At 37.0% G+C, this 14323-nt stretch overlaps 2 protein-coding genes across 2 annotated transcripts in view; one reads left to right on the top strand and one right to left on the bottom strand.

Annotated features, from left to right (window-relative positions):
* Positions 1 to 206: 206 nt before the first annotated feature.
* Positions 207 to 14323, top strand: part of LOC145662650 (uncharacterized) — a 293979-nt gene continuing 279862 nt past the window's right edge. The window contains exon 1 of the mRNA XM_081728436.1: positions 207 to 629. Within this exon, the coding sequence (XP_081584562.1) occupies positions 352 to 629 (278 nt within the window). The 5' untranslated portion in view covers positions 207 to 351. The remainder of the gene's footprint in view (positions 630 to 14323) is intronic.
* Positions 4341 to 14323, bottom strand: part of LOC145662651 (uncharacterized) — a 38275-nt gene continuing 28292 nt past the window's right edge. The window contains exon 2 of the mRNA XM_081728445.1: positions 4341 to 13879. Within this exon, the coding sequence (XP_081584571.1) occupies positions 7087 to 7914 (828 nt within the window). The 5' untranslated portion in view covers positions 7915 to 13879 and the 3' untranslated portion in view covers positions 4341 to 7086. The remainder of the gene's footprint in view (positions 13880 to 14323) is intronic.

The raw sequence follows: 14323 nt of genomic DNA, 5'->3' as shown, positions 1-14323 counted from the left end.
AGATAAGGAAACCATTACGGAATGAAGTAAATTATCATGCTTCGTACACCTAAATTTACTATTGAAATTTAATTTATCCAAGTAACTAGCAGAAGGGAAATATTGTTTTCTCTGGCAACATTCGTAGCGTCTGTAATAACATTTGACTATCACAATGCGTTAGCAGCCTTTGGATCTTGAGCTATCATTGGTCATTCGTTAACAGTGTTATTCAACTATTCATCACTGCACCAATGAAAGCAGCTGTCTTATTCGTATACGGGAGTGAAAATTGTGTTTACACAGTGAAAATTTCACGGGCCAGTGTAATATTTATAATTATTTAATGAAAGATCGTAAATATTGACTAAAATGTGGTCTGATAGTGATGTATTTGATTCTGTCTTCAGAGATAAGAAAAAATTTGACAATTATAGCGAATTTGAGGGATTGTTTAAACTGTTCCAACAAGAGTCAGGGTCTAGATTTCGGGTGAAGTCATCGGTTTCAGTTCATGCAGAAAATAGACGTCGAAATGAACCTATTGACGAGAGATTTCGATACGCTAGCGTTATATTTTGTTGCGTACATTATGGAGATGCAAGAGCCCGCTCCAATCGAGGCTCTGGACGAACCCCTCACAATTACATGTAAGTTATGAATAAATAATGAGTACTATGAAATCACTGTAACCCCCTTACCGCAACTACCTACCTCAACAACTAGCTCTACTTTTAACACCTTCATTTGTACTATCTGCCTAAGGGAAGTAGGCGGTTAGTTATAAGTTAACACATTTAATTTTTGTTAAAGCGAATGCATTATTAATTTAAAGAGTAGGCCTACAGTTCTATTCACGCTTCTAGAAAATTTTGTTTGTGAGAAGAGGGAGATGGCATCGGAAATGCGCCTCGAAAAAAATATATCTTATTTCACGTGCAGAGTAAAGATAGGCCTATTTAAAAAGAATCTCAAATCAGTAAAAGCTAAAGTCCTTCCTCTCATTGAGCTCCGTCGTAGCCTACGCATCGGGGTGGTAAACAATCAACTACTCTTTCGCTAATCATGTATCTATTGAAATACTTGCACCAGTCAGCTATGACGTTCATTAGTGTAAGTGAATTGAAAGGATGTCACAAACATTTTCTATTATTTCAAATACTTTAATCTAAGGTTTTGCAAACTCATATCCTGATCACCTACTTTTCATTTCTATGATGTTGAGATCCACTACAAATATGCCTATAGTTTTTGGCATTTATTCCGTTAAGCCTGTCAGCTAATGAACCGGAGTAAGTGGTCAAAAATTACAAATCGCCTGGCGGAGGTATTAGGTTAGATAAGGTTACGTTACTTTTCTTTTACGGTACTATCCCATTTTAGGGAGTACACTTTCATTCATGAAATATTGTCTTAGCACAAAATACACTCGTACTACCTTCCTTAAGTAAATGTTTATTGAGGTGTGGCATTACTGCGTACAGATTGACTTTAGCGAGGCTAAGTATAAAACACGAATTTGCGCTAGGTGACAACTACAAATACGAATGCTATCTAATTGAGTCAGGACAGGAACGCATCAGGGGAGCTCGAGCACTAGCTAGGGGTGCGTCCTTATAAAGCAGGCTGGTGTAAGCATTATCGAGGATAGTAAAGAAACACTTCATATGGCATAAAAGCACATACTTTGGGTCTACCACAGCTTTGCGTCACTTCTATGATTACTGCATCATGCCTTCCTTATGGAGTAAAGTACAACACCCTTTCCATTGACAATTGAGCTCACTCAAGAAATGTTATATATGTTGCAGCTTTTTTCCCAATAATATTTCACATCATTGATTCTTGTATTACATTTGAAAACGTAACATCTTTACTGCACTTTTGACATCGCATCCTTCCGTGTCTTCGTACAATTTCGACAAATCTTTCGCGTTGTTGGTATTTAACTAAACATTGTTAAATCATAGCCCGCACGGATTGTTCGTCTTCTTTTCAATGTACTCCGTCCACAATGAAGTAACCTTTCTCTCTAAGATCTGCTATAGTAGAAGAGATCCATCTTCACTCTCAACAATATTCAAAAGTACCGGTAATAATAATTTTTACCGTTTTCTTATTCCACCGTAACATCCGCCACCGCAAACTAGATTCGTCTTCACTATCAATATTCATAAATAATTTCTACCCATTTCTTACCCATCCCAGACTAAAACAACCACACTCGCCAATTGTTCACAGTAAATTTTGAAAATTTTCAGTTATCGCGGCGGGACTTAACGGAACTTAACCCGTTTTCACAGATATCTTAACGTAATGCTCCAAAAGCTCGTGTTTTCTTAGTAAATTTCCATTGTTGTTTAGCGTGCTTTCGTAAATGCATTTATTTTGTAGCTTACCGGAGACGGTAGGAGCCGTAAAAAACGGAGGAAGGCAGGTGGTATAGGTTGCGATGACAGAAACGCTATAGCCGGGAGCTTTTTTTCTTTCTCTTTCCTCAGCTGAACTTCCAAGGATTCTTTTCAGCCTAAGGAAAATGGTGATGGTAACGAACGAAGTGAGAGGGGAAACGGACCCCTCCCCCCAAAAAAAGCGCACAAAGGGTTTGTAAATGGATTTCATTTAAGCTTTGGGCGCTTGAGACTCAAATTTAATCCACGGTGCTAGCTCATGTGATTCAGACCTCCCTTTAAATTAGAAGTCCATGCGTTGTAGCCTCAGTGCTGAAATGGATTATTAATTTAGCCCTCTTTACTGCTTTAGTGACTAGGAGGAGACACGGTGACTCAGTTTATAGAGCGCTTACCTCTGACGCGTGAGAACCCTGGATCGATCCCCGGCCAAATAAGTTTGTGGTAGATAACATCGTGTTCGTGGGTTTTCTCGGGTACTCCCCTTTCCTCTCACTTCTCATTCCTGCAATTCTTGCGTCATCACTCACATTTTGTAGACTACCATGCTTGCTTTTAGTGCACGGGGTCTCGGATTCGTTTCCCAGTTGAACGTTTACGGTTGTTATGATTCCACCTTAAACTGTAGGTCTACGTCTCGTATAACCTACGTTCTAAACTTGAATCCAACTGCATTTATTCTCTGATTTTTTGTTTTGTTTTGATAATAGTAAGAAATTAGTTTAAGTTTAGTGCTTTAGTAGCTTAAGCATATTTATTTCTTCGTACTTGGAAAATGTGGCAAGGACGGGTATATGGAAGGATTTTGTAACCCCAATCTTCCCCGGAAAGAAAGGTTAATAATGCTGCAGAAAGAGGTATAGAAGAATTACTTTCTTCCTTTAGCCGTACAGATAAAAAAAATAAAATTTTACCGATGTGACTTCCCTCAAGCAGCGCCATTGTCTAGGTTACAAGAGATAAATTAAAAACAGACAGTCAGTGTGTTATTTTTTTGGAACAGGATACTGAAGGCAAAACTCACACAAAGAATGCTACATGGAATTACTCTATCTCTTTATAAGAAAGTACTTTAGGGAACATTTTTTTATTATTGTTGTTGTTTCTCGTGTACACTACCATAAACATACGACATGCGACAATTAAGATTTTGTTTCTTACCCGAAGAATAGATTCCGTAGTGAATATTTGCAGTTGATGATGATTATTTTTCATAGTCAAAGAGAACAACTACAGTGAATGTGGCTAACGATCTCACCTTTTAAATGTTTATGTAAATGTTTATAGGCTTTTCACTTTAATTGATTCGGCTTATTGGCAGAAGTAGTGTTTTTCCACAGACCCATACTTCACTGTAGATGAAGCAGCCCAAATTGATAAATATGCTTACTATCGGACAGAATGCTAGTAATAATCATCAATGCCAGATGCTCTATATATACACAGTATATGATTGTCCTATGTTTTATAATGTATTTTCCTGGCCTGTTACATAGGATCCATATCCTTCACAACGCGCGTCCTGTAGTTACAGTGGTTAAATATGAGAACCCTTAAAAGAGTATTAATTTCGGAAGTGATTCGTACTATAATTGGATATTTAAAATTACCATTGTCTGATATACTTTTGTCAAAAACACAGCAGATTGCTTACAATGAAGAAGATTACCTGTTGTGTCCCACTTCTAAGAGATATCCTGATGACAGCTTCAACGTAACTTGCCTCCTACTTCGATACGATGAATCTTGGTGTGCTTGTAGGTGCTCCGATCTCTTCTCTACATCTTAACCGCTCCTATTTATTGTAAACTGTGGCTCATATACTATTTCAAATTTTCTGTAGACTGCGACGTGTTCTCACTATAAACATTATATATTACAAACTAGAACTTAGAAATGTTACATACAGGTTTCTTTGTTAAATTTGTACATAGGAACGTGCAGCATGACATGGGGGAACTAGGGCAAGGGCTTTTAATTTCTATAAATTCAGTATAATATGTATTCTTTAGCATAACACGAACGCAAGGCAAACATTAAAAAAAAAAAAAAAAAAAAAAAAAATTTAGTAGTATTGTAGTATATTTATTTTCATCCTTTATTATACACATCATTCACACTTGAAGTATGAATTGGACACGTCAGAAAATATTGTATGCATATAGGATTATACATTTAAATCTTACGCATACAGTATTTCATATTTAGCTTAAATAGGAACTCACATTTCTATTATTTCAAATTAGAAATAAATATATAACATACATCTTGTAAATACTAACTTACATACGATTACATGATAGTTCTTAACATGATAATATTTTGAACTGCAGACATTTTCGTGATTTGATGTCAGGGTTGGCAAAAACCATGGTTTTTATTGAAAAAAACAAAAAAACAAAAAAAAAAAACAAACAAAACAAAAAAACGTTTTTTTTTTTTTTGTTTAAACCAGGTTTTTTGGTTTAAATAAATTGCCCTATGTATTTATATGACATATGGATAGAAATAAGTTTGTTTCGTCTTGGTGTTATTATGCAACAACCGGGTTATGCTGGAAGAGGCCACATACGCTTGAAGCGGAATCCAAACCGCTTCTCGGCTTACATCCGAGAGAAACTGTCCTCCATTTAAACTCGAAACCGGAACTAATTGGCCACAAATGCGATACGTCTGCCGACTCACGGAGGACTCCTGATAAAAATACGTTGTACTGATCTTTACATACTTGTTAATATAATTGTCAAGAGTCATTTCAGAAGGACAAAAAGATAAAACACCTGCACAAGTGAAACCATTATACTGAATTACTTATGGACAATTTCAAAATACTGCAGAGTACAGAAGAACTAATTTAGTCCAAGTAAGTTCACTATGACTTTTATTAGTCCAAATTAAATAAATACGATGACTTAATTTGCATATCAGTAAGAAAAATGAATGAAAATACGAATTATTTGAGTCCACTTTGGCTGTGATCCATTTATACATAAATAGAACCAAAGATACTTCTGATTTCAATAAATGCCTCTCGTGGGGTTTGTATACCCCCCCCCCCCAAAGTACTGCATTTCGATGTTTTTTTATCAATAGTAAACATTATTCAAACGAAACAATATTTAGTACTTTTCTTTGATTGCAACTGCATAACAATAATAACAAACTATAACAAATCACAAAAGAAACATTCATAAACTTATTTAAAAAAAAAACGAAAGTTGCTTTTGTAGTATAATGTCTTTGAGTAATGAATGGGGAATGTAGATCTGAATATAATACGAATAACATACAGGAGCGAAACGTGATAACCCACATATATGTATTCGTATTCATCACGATTTTACGAATACTTACACTTTTACGAACATTTTTCGCTTTTTGGTTTAAAAAAGTTTTTTTTTTTTTTTTTTTTTTTTTTTTTTAACAGCTGGTTTAAACCAGCCAACCCTGCTTAATGGTACTGTTAATTATATACTTGAGAGATATAATTCTACCGAATAAAATCAGTGCTCAACAAGCACGTATCAGGATTTTATATTTGAGGAGAAAAGAGGGGGTAGACGTGCACACACATACACACACACACACACACACATATATATATATATCGGGTGATTCAATAAGAACGTACCAGCCCTATATCGCAGCTAATACTGCACGTAGAGCCTTCAAACAAAAAATTGCATTACCAAATCGTATGTATAGAATGCAAGACCAGTGGCGTCTCGCGAATAACTCCAACGGGGGGCAACTTCAAAATTTAAAATGGAAAGTGGTATAACTGTTGGAATCGTTCGAAAGGACATTAAATGTCATGCAACGTTTAGAGGACAAACTTTGTCATATCCTTTCCCATTAGCCGCTAGAGGCGTTGTTGCAGAGTTGTATCTGACTACCCGTACCAGGCCTTTATCTCAGGTAATAATACACATAGAGCCGTCAAACAAACAATTGAACTACCAAATCGTATGTGTAGACGTCAATAAAAATAGTAGAGACACCACTGGCGTATCGTGAATATCTCCAATGGGGGTCATCTGCAAAATTTGACGTGGAAACAGGGGTTGGTTGTGCCTCCATTGAAACAAGCGCACAATGGGAGAAACGTCAAGAGGAAACACATTGGCATATTTCTTCCTCTGTGGCAGCAACACGATCGCATTACGAGGTCAAAGTCAGATGATGCTAGGGTTTCTGCATGCAGAACCAAAGGGACGGAACGTACAATTGTACATACGCGGAATCACACCGTGTATGTGGCGACAATGGCGTCAGCAAGAGACCACGACGGGGGGAGGGTACATACTGTAACAGTAAGCGGAGGTACATTTGCTGCTGTTGAATGAAGCTCTAAATAGGGAACCAATGACATACGGAATATTTGAAGAGAATGGTTTCCGTATGACTGCGATAGAAGCGCAGTGAATGGGGAGAACTATGATGAGGGACAATGTACGATGCTATAACAAAACGGAAGAAGAAACTATTGGTTGCAACGAAGAAAGACGAACCGAATGTGCTGTTGCCAAAGCATGGAACAAAACTTGGAGACAGAAAGCTGAGGCGTTGCAATCAAGCCATTGGAGAAAGATGAGCAAAGAGCTAAAGAATCAGCTTACTTTCTGCGGAGTGTAGTCGACGCCCCCTGGCTTTCACAAATGTTCACAGTGATGTCCTTGAACAGTAGTACAGCGATTTATTCCACGCATATAACTTGGCTTCCAACTTGGCCACGTGGATGGGCCGGAATGCGGTCTTGCATGTTGCGAATTGTAGTTGGTCGGTTGACATACACAAGATCCTTAATTCGACCCCAGAAAAAATAGTCCATACAAATAAGGTCGGGCGACCGCGGAGAAAACTGTGGATTGGAATGTTTTACGATCCAGCGTTGCGGAAAGAGAACATTTAGCTCTTCCTTACACATGGCAGCATTATGGGCTGGACAGCCATCTAATTGAAACCACAGCGTCTGACGTATATGGAGCAGTACTTTTTCCAATAGCGGCTGTAGATGGTGTCGCAAGAAATCATGAAACATTGCACCTGTTAAATGACCAGCAAAAAAACATGGCCCAATGACCTGAGTCCCTACAATGCCACCCCACACATTAATGCGCCATCGGTGTTGCCGATTGACTTCTCTCATCCAGTGAGGGTTCTCCTTTGCCCAGTAATGTGCATTATGGAGATTCACGTTGCCATCACTGCAGAATGTCGCTTCATCAGTCCATAAAATGAAGTGAATGAAATTCGGATGTTCTCTCACGCGATTGACCACCCAGTTGCAGAACAGAAGCCGTAAATTACAGTTCGCATCACTTAGTTCTTGATGCAGAGAGAGGTGGTACGGGTGAAAATGTGATTTCCACAGAATACGCAGGACACTACCTTGACTGATACCACGATCTCGTGCGATCTGCCGCGAAGATACATGAGGATTTACTGCAATAGCGGCAAGTACGTCAATGGCAACGTCTTCATTTTGTACGACTCTTCTCCGGACACCATAGCGTCCACGCATGTTGCCTGTCTGCCGCAACTGTGCTGCTAATCTCCGCAGCAGATTGTAGGAAATAGCTTGTCGCTATGGATAGCGTTCAGCGTATAATCGAGCTGCAGCCCTGTAATTTTCCCGGCATTCCCCTAAAATCATGAGCATTTGGAATGCCTCCAAATTCGTATACCGCATGAATGTTACTTACTACCGACACGTCCTACTACAATCACTCAAACATCAACACAATCAAAGAGGTTTCACTGCTTGTGGAAGTTTCGTCTTCGTCCCGTCACGAGCTTGTAATGCACAGGGGTAGTAGAACTCAATGCACGACACCTTGTCCAGTACATGGACCACTTTAACTCACTACAGAGGTTAATCACTCTCGGACTCTACACACTTGTGTTACCTGTTTTGGCTACAGCATCGCTCCTTCTGCCCTCTGTCTGACATAGCAGCAATTGCCTGTTCGAGGTCGCATAGACTATGTCTTGAGCAAGGTCATGTACGTGTTAGCTACTGGATCTACAAGAGTACCACCACACAATCACTGGCAAAGATAAATGAGTGTGCTGTTCGAAACAACGGCAAACAAGCCCACAACACATGCTCCCGAATTTGGGAGATATTTCATATTGTACGTACGCACACAAGATTTTAGGTCTGGGCTACCCCTGGCTTAGGCCCAGAGTTAATCCTGCAAAGGCGTCGGCGGTTGTTTGCCAGGGCATGGTTTACACGTACCCTCCCGGCATTCGCCTGGTGTGACTGGGGACACCCTCGCACCATCTCACTTTCACCTAGTAGTGTTGCTGCCAACGAGGAAGAAATATGACAACATGTTTCCTCTCGACGTTTCTCCCATTGTTTGTTTCAATGGAGGCACAACCAACCCGTTTCCATGTTAAATTTTGCAGATGACCCCCGTTGGAGATATCCACGATACGCCACTGGTGTCTGTTTTTATTGCATTCTACACATACGATTTGGTAGTTCAATTGTTTGTTTGACGGCTCTATGTGCATTATTAGCTGAGATAAAGGCCTGCTACAGGTAGTCAGATACAAGTCTGCAAACAACGCCTCTAGCGGCTAAAGTTTGTCATCTAAAAGTTGCATGATATTTAATGTCCTTTCGAACGATTCCAACAGTTATACCACTTTCCATTTCAAATTTTGAAGTTGCCCCCCCTTGGAGGTATTCACGAGACGCCACTGGTCTCACTACTATTTTTATTGCATTCTACACATACGATTTAGTAATGCAATTTTTTGTTTAGGCCTGGTTCGTTCTTATTGAATCACCCTATACACGTGTGTATATATATACAGGCCATAAAGTCCCATATGGCCTATGGAACCCGAAGGTTCAATGCCGCGTTAACAAAAGCTCTCCATCGAATTCTGTCCTTAGCCAGCTGGATCCAGTTTCTACTTTGTACTCCTGTTTCTGCGAGATCCATCTTAATGTCCTCCCATCTGCGTCTAGGTCTTCCTAATGGTCGTTTTCCGATTGGTCTTCCACTTAAGACTAAAAGCGTTCCTACCTTCTTCCGTCCTGACTACATGACCTGCCCACCTGAGTCTCCTAGATTTGATGACTCTAACAATGTTTGGTAAACCGTATAAATTATGTAGTTCATCGTTTATACATATAAAATTGTATTTCTTTCGGGTCCTCGCCTGGAGACGCGAATCGTACTATATAGCAACGTTGCACATGAAGAATTTCAGAAATCCATCATATAGTTACATCGATTCTTTCCAGATGACAGTTAAAGTCGATAGACATTAACGCTAACAACACTTATTAGCGTAACAATCGGCGTAACTACTTGATGAATTTGAGGAGCAATGCTAGTGGTTCCGAGTTAATCTGCAACGCTGCCACACAGGGGAATTTTGATTCCCTATAGCTGCTGAAGACCCAATATGAAGGGGAAATCGTTTTATTTGTAGTGTTCCAAGCGTTAAAGTCTCTCTGATTACATCTAAAATTAACATCAAGCTGGCGTACCAATCACTGTGGTTTCCGTCAACTTGACTATTGCAGAAATGCTATCTTCTTCCAGGACACTCTTCGTCTTGCTATTCCATTTAGACTAATACTTGATGGCTGACCAGTTTGACAGCAATCTACCGCCAGAAATCCTGTAAATTTGGGTCAATTTAGTTGTAGTGCGACATCTTCAGACTTGATTTTAACTAGCTCAGAATTCTGTCCAATTTTTGTGCAAGTTAGAAATAAAATTTGAACCATTCAAATAAACAAGGGAGGACTACTACAAAATTTGATCACCTTAGTCCGACATCTTCAAACTCGAATTTTAACTAGCTGAGAATTTCGTCTATTTTTGTCCGCCCAAGAAAAAATTTGTACCATTCAAATTAACAAAGGAGGTCCATTTCAAAATTTGGGCCATTTCGATCACCTGTAGTGCGACATCTTCAAATTCGAAATTTAACTAGCTCACAATTTCGTCCAAGTTTTAACCAACCGAAAAAAAATTTTGTAGCATTCAAATAAACAAAGAAGGGTCTTTACAAAATTTTGGCTACATCGTTCACCGATGTGTGACATCTTCAAATTCGAATTTTAACTAGCTCAGAATTTTGTCAATTTTTGTCCAACCAAGAAAAATTTTTTGTATCATTCAAATATATCCACTTCGATCACTTGTAGTGCATCTTCAAATTATGTTTAGAATTAGCTCATAATTTTGTCCTATTTTTGTACATTTTATTTTACCACGAAGACATTTTTTATGATTGAAATAAAGGAGGGAGGGCCATTTCGAAATTTTGGCCACATCGATCACCTATTATGCGACATCTTCAAATTAGAATTTTAACAAGCTTAGAATTATGTTCAATTTTTATACATTCTTGTACTACCAAGAAAACATTTTGTACTACGATCCAAATAAACAAAGGAAGTCATTTCAAAATTTGGTCACTTCGATCATCTGTAGTGCGACATCTTCAAATTCGAATTTTAATTAGGGGAGGCCGAGGTAATAAGAGACAAAAAATATTCTTGCACTTGCATTGATTTCTTGAGGAACTAGAAAAATATATATGTGATTGTACTAAAAAAATGAAACCTGCTGATGTATTAACACATTTTTCCAGTTGCTTTTTTTTCACACACACAAAAAAAAAAAAAAAAAAAAAAAAAAAAAAAAAAAAAAAAAACACGAAAAATTTTGTAAAAGTCAGTGTTTCTTATTACCCCTAAGGGGTAATAAGGAACAAGGGCTCTCAGTACTCATACACAAAGAATAGAGAATAGATAGTGGTTTAAGGAAAAATCTTCAGACAATCCTGTACCATTTACTTTTTTCAGATCTGAAATATGTACATATGTTCCCGAAATATCAAGATTTAAAAAATGAAATTCAATAGTTCGTTCGGAAAATTTATTTGCCTGAGTATTAAATATCAAAAACCATTGAAACAAAGTATAGTTGCGTTTTACGGAATCGATAAAACTACATCATGGATAAAACTCACACTATCAAATAAAAAAAGAATGCTGACAAGAAATTTCCTGGAGAATGTCGAAAATGATCTTAAAAAGTGCCTAAATTCTCAATGAAGGAAAAACACCGCATTTCAAAAGTAGTTTTAGCCAACTTAAATGGATTGCAAAAGCTATTAAATTGTAATCATACACGAAGAGAACATTGAAAAATGTTGTAAACCTATTGTTCAAATTTTATGTAGAATGTAGCCTATGTAAAACTACATTTTCGAAAAATATGTAAGATGAATATTAAACCTTTTACGATGTATAGTCGATCATATGAAAAATGCGCAAAAGGGTTTGGAAATGTCATCTAGCCTATGTAAAATCCAAGTTAGCATTTAAAAACCTCATAAATGTAATTTAAACTTTAGTGCTACATAATTATAGCAGATAGGCCTTATTAATTATCTTAGGCTGGACCACTTAAACAAACATAGGAAAAATGCATAGGCCAAAAAGAACTGTTGGCATATAGGCATGAGTTTAACAAGTATTAAGAACAGCCCTACAAACACCTAGGCCTACCAAAAGAAGAGGAGTCATATTTAATCTTTCTGTTTTGGTTTCAAAATTCCTTTTTCACTTTGCTATAAACACAACGAATTTTTTGGAGCTATACTCTGGAAATCTGGTATGGTCCATTTCCATCCAGTTTGATAAGTCCATAAAACACAAATTTGGATGTTACTGTTTGAATGTCATCATAGGCAGGCCAATTGAAGCCACTTAGTTCTTTGTTTCAAAAATTTAACCTTGCACGATCCTTCATCTGGGAAAGCAATAACCCTCCCAATATACCAGTCAAGATTGTAGTACACGGCGTAATACATTTCTAAGCAAGATTCTGCTCTGGTTGGAGTAATTTTTTCTGGCAAACTTTCACCAGTTGATGCTGAAATTAGTTGATCCAAAGCATATTCTCCACTGTCACTATCTATGCACAGACTCTGACTGAATTGCCAGAGTAGGAATTTTCCTGTTTACTTTTTATATACAAAAAAGAGTAGGTTATACTCATCACATGTGCTAAATAAACATAAAGTTGAACTGGGGTAATAAGAGACAGCTGTTTCTTATTATCCTTTCAAAATTTCTAAAAAGAGTAATAAGAGACATGCTCGCAATTGATCTGAAATGCAATGTTACAGCATTTTTCAAAATTTCACATCAATCTTCATAATCTTAGTCACAAAGTTATATAGCAGTCATTTCCACATTTGTAACTCACGTTTCACAATGAAATTTTATTTTAAAAGAGTCACGAACTTCTATAGTAAGTTCAAAGTGAAGGTATTTTTTCATAGCGTGACAACAATATAAAAACTCATATTAGTTCGTAAGTTCAAGTGGGGTAGGAAAGTAAAGGTATTGACGTTGCCATTACTTATTTTTTTTTTATAATTTTAATTTGATATTTAGGGCATTTTTTGGCCGTGTCTCTTATTATCCCGGCCTCCCCTAGCTCAGAATTGAGTCCAATTTTTGTACTTTATATACCACCAAGAAAATATTTCGTAGCATTCAAATGAACGAGGGACGGTCATTTAAAATGTAGCCACTTCGGTCACCTTTAATGAGACATTTTCAAATTCGAATTTTAACTAGCTTGGAGGTACAAAAATCGACACAAAACAAGCTAAAATTCTAAGCTAGTTAGAATTCGAATCTAAAGATGTCACATTACTGGTGTACAAGAATGCACAAAAATTGAACAAAATTCTAAACTAGTTAAATTTTGAATTTGAAGATGTCGCACTACAGGTGATCGAAGTGGCCAAATTTTGAAGTGACCCTCTCTGGTTTATTTGAATGGTAGATTTTTTTTTCTTGGTTGGACAAAAATGAACAAAATTCTGAGTAGTTAAAATTCGAATTTGGAGATGTCGCACTATAGATGATATAAGTAGCCCAAATTTTGAAATGGTCCTCCTTTGTTAATTTGAATGGTACATGTTTTCTTGGGTGGGCAAAAATGGACAAAAACTAGACAAACTTCTGAGCAGTTAAAATTCAAATTTGAAGATGTCACACTACAATTAAATGGACCCTGTAAATTTTACTGTAGTATGCAATACTCCCTACTCATAGAATATCTCTATGTAAAAGTGGTATCTATCGGGGAGATTTGTTAGGCTATACATACTACTGTAATCTTGTGAAAATTACAATATACTAGAGCTTCAACCGTGAATCCAACTCCTACATGTTGGTTTTCAATATCTCATTACATTCGTATACCCTCTACATATTATATTAGGTAATATTTGTATAGGTATTGTGATAAACAAAGATGATACATTCTGGAGTGAGTATTTTCTCCGAACTAAATCAACTCATTCAATCTTAAAAAGCTTGTAGCATGAAATTCAAATTAATGTGACTGAGTCCTCTAATCTCGAATTAATTTCTGTTTCCTGGATCTCATGAAGTTGTTCAACACTCGTGTTCTCTTACTGCTCCGCTGGAAAGAAAACAAGAATAAAAGGAACTTAGGTAGGAAAGTAACACGGAAAACAGTTTGTCTATTTCTAAGAAAAAATTTTTACTTAACAACACAATAAAATTCACTGAAATGCCGGAAGTTCTTTCTTGTTATTTTTTTAAATTAATTTATATTTAATAACTCTATTAATTTAACATAATTTTCATTCATAATGGAACTTTCTGAATTCAAAATATTAAATACTTACGAGATATTGTAAGGAACTAAATAAAGTCGGAAATTTGAGGTCTTGTATCATTCTTTAACGGAGTATAAGAAAAGGAAAGCTAGAGAAACATTCTACTCGGTTGTATGCTATTCTCTGTCTTTTTGATTGTTATGACCATATTGGATATAATTTGTTCGAATCACATGTTCATCAACCTATCTTTTTGACCACCGTCAGATTTTCTTCTTCATCTG

The sequence above is a fragment of the Thermobia domestica genome, chromosome 10 (assembly GCF_964235325.1).
Source record: "Thermobia domestica chromosome 10, izTheDome1.hap1.1, whole genome shotgun sequence".
In the NCBI taxonomy this organism is placed as follows: domain Eukaryota; kingdom Metazoa; phylum Arthropoda; class Insecta; order Zygentoma; family Lepismatidae; genus Thermobia; species Thermobia domestica.
Note: the sequence above shows the minus strand (reverse complement) of the source record. Positions and strands in the feature narration are given on the sequence as shown.